Here is a 13855-nt window from a genome sequence, read left to right on the forward strand (position 1 = left end):
CATGGAGAAGAGAAAGCTGAATGGCAATCAACTCACAAAGCACAGAATTTGAAGATGTCAGTAAATATTTGCAAATACAAAATAACATCCAGTTAAAGTTGTAAGGAATAGTTTGATAGTAAGCTGCTATTGCTGTTTGGGCACAGATCTGCCCTGATAAATTTCTGATACTCGGCTTATGTGCTTGGGCTATCTGCAGCCTGTGGTAACATAATAAGAAGGGCAGCATAGAAGCTAATGTGTTAGAGATTGTATTATTCCACATATGTCTTTAAGGCTTAACTGAATCTCCTCCAATGAGATAGATGGAGATTATTTAAACAATATACCTGGTGTACTCACCTTCCTCTTGAAATGAAGGTCTAGAAAACTGTAGCAATCTAACCGTGAAGCTAGAATGAAGCTGCAGACATGGCTGTGATTCCCAGGAAGGCACTAGTGGAAATGAAGGGGAAATCTCAGTAGTGACTTAATTCCTCCCAAGCTCGATGTTTCACATCCCAGCCCAGAGCAGAGTTCCTTTGTTAGGACATTTTAGACATAGAGACACAGGTGAGCACCAGAGAACTTCATAATGACTTTCTTTTTTCTGGTAGTACAGCAGATAGATTACATCTTTGGTTTATAGTGATTCCTTGGTTTTTGCTGGGTTAAGCTGTCAGTCTAAAACAAAGTTCTCATAATTCACTTCTCTGTCTTTGTGTGTCCTAGAGTTGTTTACAGCGTTCCTTCAGAGCTGAAGTCTTCACCTGCCCTGCCTGCCGCTATGACCTGGGAAAAGGCTACACCATGGTTCCCAACAAGATACTGCAGACACTACTGGACCAGTTCTTCCCTGGTTACAGTAAAGGACGATGATGTGCTCAGATCCTTCCGTACTTCTCCCAGTGACTTTATAGACAGTAAAGGAGAATAAATATGGGAAATTCAACAGTGGACCAGCCAGCTTGATGGGACTCAATATATTGTCACATTTTGAAGCAGCTAACCCTCTTCCCCTAATAGCCATCTTTTTGGTGTAGTGAGAACTCTAATTCTCAGCTGTCTTTTAACATCAAGGGTAGTTTTGGCCAGTTAACAAATAGTTTTTAAAGGAGAAAAAAAAAAAAAAGAAAAGCCTCAGCTCTTACTGGCCTAGCTGATGCTTAATTTATGATTTGTTTTTTTGTAACTACCTCAGGACAGAGGAAAATAAATTGTGGGGATGACAAAAAGTTAGTGAAGTTTTAGCTACACACTGCCTCCTGAATATTAGTTGTGCCTGGTCCATGTGGTTTGATTTACAAAAAGAACCCCAAACCAAAACAAAAACCCACAAAAAAACAGCAAAAAAACAGAAACAGCACTTAAGCCAGCTGGATTAAAGAACAGCAGATTCTGTGGTGTGCATAATCCTTTTTTGTCTTTTTCTTCTATTATGCTGTATTTTTTTGCAAGAACTGGCTGATTTTTAGTCTATTTTTGTGAGCTTCATTGTGCTTTTCTTGTATCTTATGCAAGTTGACTACTAATGACTAATGAGAACAATATGAATGCATTGTTGCTGCATTAGTGTAAAGTGATCTGTGTTTTTTGCACTTAAAGAGGGTATTCAAGACACTCTAGTTGTGTAAAAAATATTTCATATAAAAAAGCCACTTCTGTATTAGTTAAGCTGTATGCTTTTAGTAGGTCTTGTATCAGTGGCAATACATCTACACGGCATTGAAGGCAGTGCTAGCTTGGAGAGGGTTCAAATCGCTTCATATTGTGATCTGAAATTTTATATACAATATATCCCCCCCCCAAATATACCTTATTAAATATTTTATGATTCAGAAAAGTTGCTAATTCTGTTGTTACTATTATCCACTTATTTAGATCATAACATTTTTAAAGAATTTTTTTCAGTTTACTAAATGCTGTCTTTAGGTGGGCTGCTTATTTTTCAGACATGCGGGTTTATATTCCTTAACTCATTTCTCAGGAAAAAAAAATATTAAGAAAAAAAACCCAACCACCTGGCACCGATATCCATGGGCTCACACATACTCTATAGCAGTGGCTGTCATGTAGCTACTCTGGTCTCTACTGAGCATTTAAAGGAAGCTTGTCAGTGCTCAATCCCTGTACCAGAGTCAGAGCCCGTCCTACCCCACTGGTGTTGGCGGTGGTTGCTGCCAGAGCCAGCCTGGTGCAGCTGGGAGCTGTGGGTGCTCTGCACAGCCATCAGTCAGAGATTCCCACCATAGGCATGGGGCTGCGCTGACAGCCCGTAGCCTGCAAAGTAGGCATATATAGAAGTATATATGGAAGTATGTAGGTTGTTCTCAGTAATTTTAGATCTTGCCTTTAGCCTGGAGTGGTAATGAACCGGTCCTTGAGATGCACATGGCAGTGCTGTTTTTTGTGGCTCAAAATTAGCTTAATGGCTTATTCACTTCATCCGAAGTAAATAACTTCTTTCTCTACCCACTCCCCCCACCCCATTCTACTTAGGATTTCAGTTGCATCCAAAATACATAATGCTGGTACTGTCTCTCTAGTCACATATCAAAAAAACAGGTGCTGCTGAACAGTTTTGAAAGATTTAATGCATCAGCTTTTTCTGTGCTTACTAGAATGAGGGTTCAGCCTCTGTTCAGTAGGTGAATTGGTATTAATTAGTGTTAAGCATACAGTTTAAAAGAGTTGTAGACAGATTCTTATATCCTGTTGAACTTCTATGTTTTACAAAACGGGTCAGTATTTTATGGGGAAAACAGATGTAATTTTACCTTTGTAACAATCATTGCATCTGTGCAGTAAGCACTTAAGACTTGTGGCCTTTTACCTGATAGTTGAGTGCTGTGAAATATTTTATACCATTTAATGGGTTTTTTTCCATTTGATAGCTTTTAACAATTAATTGATGAGATAAATTTGTCGGTTTGAGGTCAACAATCGGAAGTTCTCTGCTTAATACAAATATATGTAAACCAATTTTTTAATACAACTTCTCAGTGACAGACACAATCAAACAACATGGAACTGCCTTTAACAAACACTAAAGTAGCTTGACAAAACTTTGTGGAGTTAGAGTGGCAACACAAAAAGACCCTACTTTCCTCACACTGTAAGTCTGCAGTGTTTTTTCACAATTCCTGATGCCCTTAGTGCTGTATCAGTAGCTACTGAAAGATGCCCTTTTCAATAGTAAGTAAGTTCCAGAGTATAAAATTCTAATTTTCTTCACTATGTATTTAGATGTCTGTCTGTGTAATTGGTGAGAGGATCAGTTTTATGTAAATTTGACTGGGAACAGATTAGAAGAGGCTCCTGTTTTAAGGTCTGTGTTCTGGTTACTAAGTAACTGAGTGTGGCTTTGTGTGTAGCAGTAGGGCTTTGGTCTCAGGGTGCTGTAGGTATTCTTGGAGGGCTAGAGCTAAAGCTGTGAATCAGTTTTTACACAAGCTGTAGACTTAAAAGACAAAGCAGGCCAAGTTGAGTGTATTGTATAAACCAAAGCCAGTATCCAAAACAAGAGATCTGAGAAACTGTGGAAGGAGAACACTTTGTTAGACAAGATCTAATTTATACCTTAGCAGTTCACAGTCTGTTAGAAAAGGTGTTTCATGCCTTCTCTGGAATAAGAGGAGAGGATTAGATGGAACTACAAGGGGAAATTGATGTGATATAGAAAAAAGTTAAGTTTGTCACTGCTCCATAAAACTGATCATTCTAGCTCATTAAAAAAAAATCAGACATTTATTTCAATATTAATCTCTGCCAGTATTTTGCTTTATGTGGAAGCTGTTAACTGCTGTGGCAATTCTGACAAATCAGAACTTTAGCTTCATAATTTCATACCGCACTGTTGGATAAATCCAGCTGAAAAACTGAAATCCAGAACATGACAACACAAAATTCTGACCAATTTTATTAGAGTACTAACATTGGTAGGTAAAAAAAACAGCATGAAATATTAACAGTAGCAATGCTAGTGGTAATATGAAAAGTAAATTAAACAATCTACTTCATCTTTTTTTACAAAATATAAACAATTACTCCTGCAGTTAATATTCATTACTATTGCCTTATGCATCTGTACCTTTTCTACTTTTTTTAACCATATCTTCCATGGCACTTAGCAAATTGGGTGTTAATTGTTAAAACTTTAGCACAAAACAGAGAAAATACTGAATCAAGGCAACTTCAACAGCAACTGCTCTGGAACAATCACATTTTGTTCACACCTAACATATGATTGTATTTACATTTTAACTGAGCAGTGATTCAATTAACAAACATGGTGATTATCCAAAATATACACAGTATATAAATCCCCTATCAGGTCTGGGAGGAAAAGGCCATCCTGATGGACTCAGTAATCCAGGCAGCTGGAAGCAGTCTTATGAAGATGCTCTCTTCTGTTCAGAAAAGGGAGATTCATAGGCTTCCATTGGTGGGCAGGTACAAACCAGATGTTGATCTCCATATATGTCATCAATGCGAGCAATTGTGGGCCAAAACTTGCTTTCAGGCTTCACAAATGGCTAAGTACAGAAGAAAAAACAACTATTTTAATTTTTCTACCAAGCAAATCTATGTAATTGTAATAGACATTAGAAGTTTTAAGAATGACAAATGCTAGAAAAGTGGATTTTTTAAAGTGAAGTCATACTTCAAATCTATTTGCAGTCCCTGAAAGTTAACAAGCATGTATAATAGAGTTGGCAGTCAAAAGAATATTTAGATTTTCAAAAATGTATAACCATGTCCTCTAACAAATGCTTGCAAAGAAGCAGTTGTTGTAGGATAAAAGAAAACTATGACCCTTTGAATAACTGGTTCACAGATAGGAACCAAGGAAAAGTGGAGGAGACTACCAAGACCTGTGCTGTTCAAGATAGTTGTAATATAACATATAAAACAAGGTGGCAAACTTCACAGGTGCAGTTAAATTCTTCCTCTTTGAAACAGCACGAAGCAATAAAATAGATGCAGTTCAGTTTTAGGTGAGAAAAGTTAGTTACACATATATTTAGCTGTTAAGATTGTGGAAGCAATTTTATGGAGTGCTCTGAAGAAGTCTTATGTATCCAGCTCCAATTTGACTTTTAATTGTAGCAGACTCACATTGGTGTGGCTTGCCCCATGCTGGCCATGCATCTTGTCAAACCCTCATCTAAGTTCTTTGGAGCACAGCTTTGAACGTCAGGATATGGGACTCTGTTTTGGGAGCCCCTGGTGCAGTATGTCAGAACTGAACGGGCTGTTTCCAATAGGAATATCCAATATTGAAGTGCTGAGATTTAGAAGACCGAGTTTGCACTTCATGTGTAGAGATATTTTTTTTAAGATCTTTTCTCCTTGTCTTGAAAAACAAAACTAATGGAACTACTGTAGAGCTTACACACATAAAAATTGAGCAACAGTAAAAATGGCTCTGAAGTTTTTATTCTTACCACATTTTTCATCTCCAACTGACCAGAAAACCACAGAGCAGAAAGCGCATTTATGTATTACCACACCACTAGGATCCAATTATTTACTCACCAGTGGGAATGCTGCTACTTCTCTGGAATAAGGACGATCCCACTTGGAAGAAGTGACACAGTTCAGAGTATGTGGTGACATCTACAAGCAAAAAGACATCTTTAGGACATGAAATCACTAAATTCAGTTGAACATACCAGTGTGAACCCTCTTTCAAGTTCATATTACTACATACAAATAACTGCTGTCTAGAGAGTCTCTTGAGAATACCATTCATCTGGGAAAAAAAGGCAGATTTAAAACAGAAAGCGACTTAGTATCTGGGTTTCTTCCAGTTTGCCTGAAGATACTACCCAAGGTTTGAACATGGTTCCAATTTTTCACTAAATCCCCCCAATATTTAAAAAGTTAATACAGCATTACAAGAATTGAACAGATCTTGAGCCTATAGCAATTCCATGCTGCAGTTGCTAAAATAATTCATTCAATCTTTATTTTACTGTTAGTTTTAAGGTCATTCCATTTCCCTTCTTAAACCAGATAAATAAGCATCTCCATTACTTTGAGATGGCCTCAAAAATTATAGGTCATATGCTTGCATAAATAACTTTCTCTGCTCTCTCAACAAAGGCCAGACTTCTGACTTGAAACAGTCAAAATTCAAATTTTGAAAAAGTTTAAGGTTTCTAAAAAAGCCAAATTTCAAGAAATTCATGTGTTCACTGTTGCACATAATTATTTTTAAGTACTGAAAGACCAGAAGCAGGCTTATGTAGTCTCAAGTAAGTCTCAAGGGTTAAGCTGATGCTGGTAACTTGCTCTACATGCCATCTTACCTTTAGTGGGTTAATTTGGGGGTCCATCCTGCCCTCCTCTATTTCAGCAATTTCCTGTCGAATACTGATCATTGCATCACAGAATCTGTCCAGCTCTGCCTTGTCTTCAGACTCTGTTGGTTCAATCATAAGTGTCCCTGCCACTGGCCAGGACATGGTTGGAGCATGAAAACCTGATAAAGAAGAAATCATCAGTCACTGACAATAGGTTATGAGTTAATATATGCATTAGCTAGCAATTGATTCACAAATGCAGCCCTTTCTATAATCTTTACAGGACTGAACTCATTGGTAGTGTTGGCAGTGTACTGTAGAGGTAAGAGACTTTTCAAGTACCTTAGTGTTTAACACTGAAGGGTAATGCCATTGTCTTATTTACAATACAGTTACACACTGATTTAATGAAACACTCTTAAAAGTTGCTCTTTCTGCTTTGTTACTTTTCAGCCCAAAGTATATTGCTGCTTTCCTGGGTTATTTCTGTTCCTGCTGATCACTTCAGTAGAATTGTTTTGTCACTTTACCTTCTTATGACAGGCTGGATGGCAAAGTAAGATGTATAGATTTCTGCACTCATAAACAAGATAGAAAGAAAAGGTGGTCTCTCATTATTCCCTTCCAGCACTACTGCTAATTACAGCCTTGTGACAATTGTATTTTGGCTACAGAGGATGGAACTTTACTAAATTTATCCATGTAACTCACCTCTGTACCTACTGAAAAGTCTACTTAAAGTGATGCATGCTATTTAAGGCCATAGCAGCCCACTTACTTAAAACAAGCAGGAAGGATGGGATTTTTTGGTATCACAACTGGGCTCTGGATTATTTCAGTGACCAGGTATTACTGGTTAAAAGCACAGTTGCATAGGATCAAGCAGTTCTGTGGGTCATCTTGTCTGGCAGCCAGAGTAGCCACGATCAGGTTCTTCACAGCATGTGTACAAAACTGCCTAAACTGTATCAGGATGGAAGCATTTAAATCCTATTATCTTACTTCAAAACTCTTCCCCCCCCGCCCCCCCCCCCCCCCCCCCGTTGTTGGAATCTTATTAAGCTCTCGGCTCCAGCCCACTCGCTCCAATGGTTGAGTCATGTAATTGCAAATTTGAAGGGGCAGTTTACAAAACTGGGGAGGTAGCAGCAGATTTGCATCTGCAACTCAAGAGATGCAAATATCTCTCTAAGCCCTTAATGAACATGGTAAGACTTGAAATGATTGTGACAGGCTCACCATCCATAAGCACAGGACTAGAATGTTTCTGGCTCCCTTTAGAAGAAATCTAGGAAATTCGTATTTACACTGCTATTTTTAAAAAAAGACATTTGACTTACCATAATCCTGAAGTCTCTTAGCAAGATCTACAGCTTCAATGTTTGCTGTTTTTTTGAAAGGTCTTGTATCCAAAATGAATTCATGGGCTACATAACCTGTAAACAAAAAAGTGTACCTTATGTTTACCTACTAGGAAAATAACACAATCTACCAAGCAGTCTATTCTGATTGGTTTTGTGGAGAACATGGCAAAAAGACAAATTAAAACATATCCACTTGCACAAAACCTCAAACCTGAGAAATTATCAGGTAAGAGATACACAACTCAGTATTTGAAGACTGGCCCTCTGAGTCCCAAGTCACATTAAGAAGAGTCCTCACTTCCAACATGAGAACTAGGAAAGGGTGGCCAAAGTAGCGCCTACAATTTACAAGTACTCTAAAAAATAACTGAATTTGTCAGTAGCCCAACACCATTTGGGTCTTAGGCTTGAATTAGCCATGTACAAGATAATCGGCTTCATGTTATGCCACAGAAAAGCTCCAATCTGCTGTTATAGAAAGGCTAAAGACATAAGTTATCTAAATTTATATTCATGATCCTGGAGAACCTTGTTCCATTTCATTGCTGAATCCTTCAAAATTTGCAACTTCCATTCACTTCTGTGAGGAAATAATATATTCTCTTGAAATGCAACCTGCAAGTTTAGCCAGTGTGTACTCCATTAAATTTAAGACATATCTTTTGAAGAGCATACCTATTGTACTCAAATGTTCTTTGGTGCTATTCAACTTAAGCAAAATAGCATTTTCTGATAGTTACTCTACTGTAACAGATAATTTTTTCACCTCTTATTCATTACTTCTGTCCTGCTGCAAGACTGGAGAGCCGCAGAAGGGAACTAGAATGTAGCTAAAATATTTTGCATTGCCAAGGGGATTTTCCCCCATCTCACAAGGGAGAATAAGGAGCGGAAACGAGAGAAATTTGTTGGTTTGGTTTTTTTTTTCCACAGAACGTGTGTAAGGGAAAGCACAGGTCCAAAAATTGCTTCCAGTTCTTAAATTGTTGTGCTTTTGGTTATTGGAAATTTGGAGGTCTCAACTTTGTTGCTACTCCTTTTTCTACTGTTCATTACTCTGCTACTAGACTTCAAGGAGAACAATCTGAATGCCAAGGTTGACTCCATCTTTTGTCATATTTTCATCTAATTACAAACAGGCATTTTTCTTCTACTTCTAAGTATCTCAGTTTCATTGCAATACCTCCACAGAAGCAGCATGGCAGGTTATTTCTCTCCTTGTGAACAACGTGAAGAGAAGTTTGAGATGCAGCTGTCATACAGCATTAAAAAAGAATCATATCGCAAGCCAACTTGTACACTAGGAAAAAAAAAAAGTCAGCTTTGTAGAAGAAAACATTGTCCAATACTTGCCTCTTGCTCCTCTGAAAAGGATTTTGTAGTGCTTCTCTAGCCTCTTTGCCATATAGTTTGCATTTAGTATAGCAATCTCAGAAGCATGTTTCAGACCCTTTGCTCCCATTGTCTGAAAGAGGAATAACATGAAGAAACAGATCTAAAAACACTCCCAAGCAAGCTAAGTGCGTTCATGTCCTGGCAAGCATGATAGACAACAGCACCTTAATGCATCTGCGTAGTTTTAAGGCAGTCACACTGCTATTACACCTTTCCACCCTACACTCACAGAAAAGCACTGGGATTACTTGTGAGCAAGTTTGGTATACATAACTTATGAGGCTGCTTACTGTGTAAGATTTTTTGCTTGAAGTCAACAAGTGAGCAACCCAAACATTTCCTCAAACTGAGAAGCTCTGAAGTGAATAGAAAAAAGTGAGCAGAACTCAAGAATGTCATCAGCACACTTGTAAGAGCTGCACATGCTGCCTGTTGCCATCCTTACCCCCAGGGAAAGCATCCAGAGAGCTGCCCAAGAATCTATGTATGCTGTCTGTACAGATTATCCCAGCAACTCAAACTCTGCTTGCCCGTATCATGTCACAGATGATACTGTCCATTAGCAGAGACCAGAGCCAAATGAACACAGATGCACTTATTTCTGTGTTAAAGCACAGCAAAAGAACAGTGCTGGAATTGAGCTGTTGTTTCTTAACACTCCACTTAGAAGTCAAGTTGGCAAAGACAGCCAAAACAGCCTTCAAAGTAGCCCCTTTAGATAGGACAGTGTAAACAGATGACACTTTGCATTGCAAAGAAACAGCTTCCCTTAAAAAATCACTACAGTTTAAATATTCTGTAATAGGAACCAGCTTACAGTCACAAGTGATTTTTACCCACAGCTGAAAAGCCACCATGGAAGTTGTACCAGCTCATATTTGCTCATTTCAAATTCCTGAAGAGCTGGATTCTCTGGGAGCGGAAGGTTCCATGGTTAGAGTATCAAATGGGCTACAGGCTACTCTGAATAGATGCTGCACTTATATTTGCCATTCCAAGTCTTTCTTTCACTGAAGGCTTTAAATGTTGCTCAGAGTCCCAGCATGCCCTCTTCTCAAACAGAATTTGAATCTACACTCATCTCTGTTAGCTGAATACTTCCATATATGTAACTAAATATTTGCAGGCTTATCACTAAATTGCAATGCATTAAAAAATTACATAGATCATGATCCAGTTGTCACATATGCAAAGCCAAAACTAAGTTCAATTTTCAAATTCAGTAAAATCCCCTGGAATTCAAGTTCTTATTGAACAGATTTTGAAAAGTTAAATGTTACATACAGGTCAAGTATAACAATACTGCAGCATACAACCAAAAATATTCTTGGAAGAACAGTAATTACCAAGCAGCTTTTAACATGAAAATTTAAATGTCAGAGACAGTGGAAGGGCAAGCTTGGTTGCAGCTTTCTGCCTTATGTCCACTTGTCTCAAGAATTATTACAGACAAGAGACAGAAGAATTAAGCAGGCTGAATAGATACAGCAGTTGTCCTGCCATCCTTCCCTATTGCAACAGATGGCAATAGGCTGTTCCATTGTCCTGCCAGAAAACAAGGAGGTTCAAAGGATGTAAATAACCTATGACTGTCCCATAGTCATTTCAGTCTGTGCCAACATCTTGTGACAAGTTGCTCTTAAACCTGTTCATGTGGTTCCAGTGGTCCTCAGACTTGTTGAAACAGAAACAGACCCTCAGCTGATAGTCCTTATAAAAGTCTACACACCTTGATATACACCCAGGAAATTGGCAATATAGCACTGGAACCCCAAGGTGCAGCACTGACAGTACCCAAAGGACATGCATCCTTATCCAGCTGTATTTTGATGACAGGGTGGGTAGGCAAGTAGGGTGCCAAATGTTTCTTCCTAAAACAAAAACATTGATTTTAGAACTTAAATGTGTGTTCCTGTGTTACCATTTCTAGACAGTTTCAACCGTAGCTTCTCTTCACCTTCCTTCTAAACACATTCCTCCAGGAAGTCTGGAGAAAGTTTATTAACGTAACTGGTGATAATGGAGGATGACACTCAGTCTTCATTCTATCATAAGATACTCATGCAGCTATCCAAATCAAAATTTTTTTTTTTAAAAGAATGAGATTATTTTCTTCTAAAGAAATATGATTGCATATAGAATAGATTCATGTAATTCATGTACCACTTCTGCGTTCTGGACTACATACAGTATCAGCCCTCAAAGTTCACAGGTCATCTCTGCATTTACTCAGAAAACAGACTGCTGAGCAAGGTCTACCATACACACTAAAGGGCCAACATGAAAGTCAGGGTTTGGGAATACATGTGGACCTCACCATTCATGAGATCAGCACATGACAAAGAAGGACAAAAGTTTACAAACAACAGTACACCTTCCCATTCATGGCTCTGTACTTAAGCCAACCATGATTCACTAAGAGATATTTTTTTTTAAAGAAAAGGCTACTAAAGAGATACCCACACTCCAATTGGTCCCATTCCAGGTCCTCCTCCTCCATGGGGAATGCAAAAGGTTTTGTGAAGGTTTAAGTGAGAGACATCAGAGCCGTAATCTCCAGGACGACACAGGCCCACCTGTGAAGGGAATACTCTGTTTCAAAACATTCTTCATGTGCCATTTTAAGACCTATTACTTCATTTAAGAAAAATAGGTTGAAAAAGATGTTATATGTTTTCCATTTTTCTTTAATGTGATGCATCATAAGAAAGAATTGATGCAAACAATTTTTTTCGGTAGGAATTCCTACTCAATTCTGTAAAGAATGTCTTTGACAAAGATCAGGCAGACTAAGCCAATTTCAGTGTACATCTCATACATTTTATAACACATTTCAGGCAAAACCAGATAAAAGATAATTATTTCCACCATCTAATTTTTATTATTGTTCTTGGAAACCTCACCTCTCCCCCCAAACACTGTGCCATCTTGTGAGGAAGCTGTGTTAAGGTCTGAACTGTGCTATTTTTATTCCAAGCAAATGTACACTCCCAGTTGTAATAAATCTGCCCCTGAGATTTTGTACCTGGGCATTCATATTTGCTCCATCTAAGTAAACCTGGCCTCCATGTTTGTGAATCAGTTCACACACATCTCCAATCTCCTCTTCAAACACACCATTGGTGGAAGGGTATGTGATCATGATGGCTGCCAAATTCTCTTTGTGCTTGTCCACCTGGTGGCAGGGAAGGAGAAAGAAAAAAGGTCATTGAGGCTCCTAAAGCTTCTTAAGAGCAGATTTCTACAAAAATCTGTAATTGAGGTCATCAGGTGTTTTACAGGTAAGAAGCAAATCTATCGGCAGGTAGTCTAAGTCATTTACAGTCAGCAAAAGACACTGCGCTCTTTCCTTCAGCAATACTTACAGAGAAATAGTATTTTCTCAATAAATCAGAACTTTAAATCAGAGAAGAAGGCATGGTATTAAAAGATACATGTCTAATAGTCACTTCTCGGACCTTAAGACAAGTCAAGTGACACATCTGGCCTTCAAGGTAATGTGATTTAATGACCATCCCCCTGCGTTCAGCAATACAGTTCTATGACTACCATAAAAGCCTGCTGAAATATGTGTTTTTGGAAATGTGTCCTGCTAATCCCTTGGGTACCCAAGATTCACCTGCAGCCAGTCTACTCAAAAAAGTGAAAAAAGTTGCCTAGCAACACCTTCTCCAGCAGAGGTGGGCTTGAACTTCGCTAAGCAAAGGCTAAAGTGCCGTTTCAAATGCTTCATACTCATGAACATGCTTCATTCATTTCAAATACTAGATGTAGACCAAAAAGGTCTGCTATAAAAGATCCTACTGTGTAGAAAACCACTCTGAGCCACTCCTGCATCAAAGATCCTCAAATTAAAGGAAATCTCACAAGTGCCACATGGTAGTGCCTGAGTGAGCAAAAAAAGCAAGAATTACTTATCCTTTTCAAGCATGTATTCACTATTATTGCCCTATTTTCTCTCAAAGAAAAGTCTGATTCAGCTACCAACGCTATTACCTGTAGAGGAGAAGGAGTATTCCTGCCTTGAGAAGTAAAGATAATTAAATACTCGCCATTGCTTTTAAATGGGAGATATCAATGCTCCCATTTTTATCCACTTCGATTGGCTGAATCTTCATCCCCGCCATTTGTGCACTTGCTGGATTTGTACCGTGAGCAGATTTAGGAATAAGGCAAACCTTAGAAGGAAAAAAGAAGCAGGGGCTAAAGTATAACTGGTTAAAAAGTCTTAAAGCATTATGGTCTATGCTCAGCTACAAATCATTATCAGAGTTTTCAAAGGGGATCCTGAGGGAATGTTTACTGGTAAATTTCCACTTGTACTGAAGGATGCAACTCAATTTTCTTTGAAGAAAAGCCATTCAAGTATCAGCATCTAAATACTCATTAGGAAAGTAAAGTTTCATTTGCTGCATAAATCATATTTAGGGCTGAAGTTCCAGAATATTATCTCAAAAGACTCACATTGAAAATCCTCTCCTCTCACCCCTCTTTTTTTAAAGGCTAATTTTTTTTTACAGTAATCAGTCTCCATATGAACAATGACTTGAAAGGAAAAACTATCTAATTCCAACTTCCCACTACATCTTCAGCTGACTTCCAAAGCATTTTCTTCTGTATTCCATTCAGAACAAAAATTTAGACTGAAATATTTCGGCTATAGCTAGAAGTTTCAGACAGCTACATACATGCTTGATATAGTTAATTTAAAAAGAAAAAAAAGAAGTACTTTTACTTAAATAAATGAGGTTCTTGTTACTAATAGTTAGGAAAATGGAGCTCAGGATATTTCCAGACATTTGCTAGCAA

The 13855-nt window shown here is 38.2% G+C and overlaps 2 protein-coding genes across 3 annotated transcripts in view; one reads left to right on the plus strand and one right to left on the minus strand.

Moving 5' to 3' along the window:
* The window catches only part of UHRF2 (ubiquitin like with PHD and ring finger domains 2), a 93789-nt gene extending 91967 nt beyond the window's left edge, over positions 1-1822 (plus strand). For both annotated transcript variants that reach the window (XM_075020914.1, XM_075020916.1), the window contains exon 16: positions 712-1822. In XM_075020914.1, the coding sequence (XP_074877015.1) occupies positions 712-858 (147 nt within the window). In that variant the 3' untranslated portion in view covers positions 859-1822. The remainder of the gene's footprint in view (positions 1-711) is intronic.
* A 2058-nt stretch (positions 1823-3880) lies between these two features.
* The window catches only part of GLDC (glycine decarboxylase), a 50534-nt gene continuing 40559 nt past the window's right edge, over positions 3881-13855 (minus strand). The window contains exons 17-25 of the mRNA XM_075020913.1: positions 13099-13224; positions 12072-12221; positions 11510-11622; positions 10776-10917; positions 9005-9116; positions 7628-7723; positions 6294-6466; positions 5518-5598; positions 3881-4514 (exon numbers count right to left, since the gene is read on the minus strand). Coding sequence (XP_074877014.1) covers positions 4371-4514; positions 5518-5598; positions 6294-6466; positions 7628-7723; positions 9005-9116; positions 10776-10917; positions 11510-11622; positions 12072-12221; positions 13099-13224 — 1137 coding nt within the window. The 3' untranslated portion in view covers positions 3881-4370. The remainder of the gene's footprint in view (positions 4515-5517; positions 5599-6293; positions 6467-7627; positions 7724-9004; positions 9117-10775; positions 10918-11509; positions 11623-12071; positions 12222-13098; positions 13225-13855) is intronic.

Source organism: Buteo buteo, chromosome Z, assembly GCF_964188355.1.
Source record: "Buteo buteo chromosome Z, bButBut1.hap1.1, whole genome shotgun sequence".
Taxonomy (NCBI): Eukaryota; Metazoa; Chordata; class Aves; order Accipitriformes; family Accipitridae; genus Buteo; species Buteo buteo.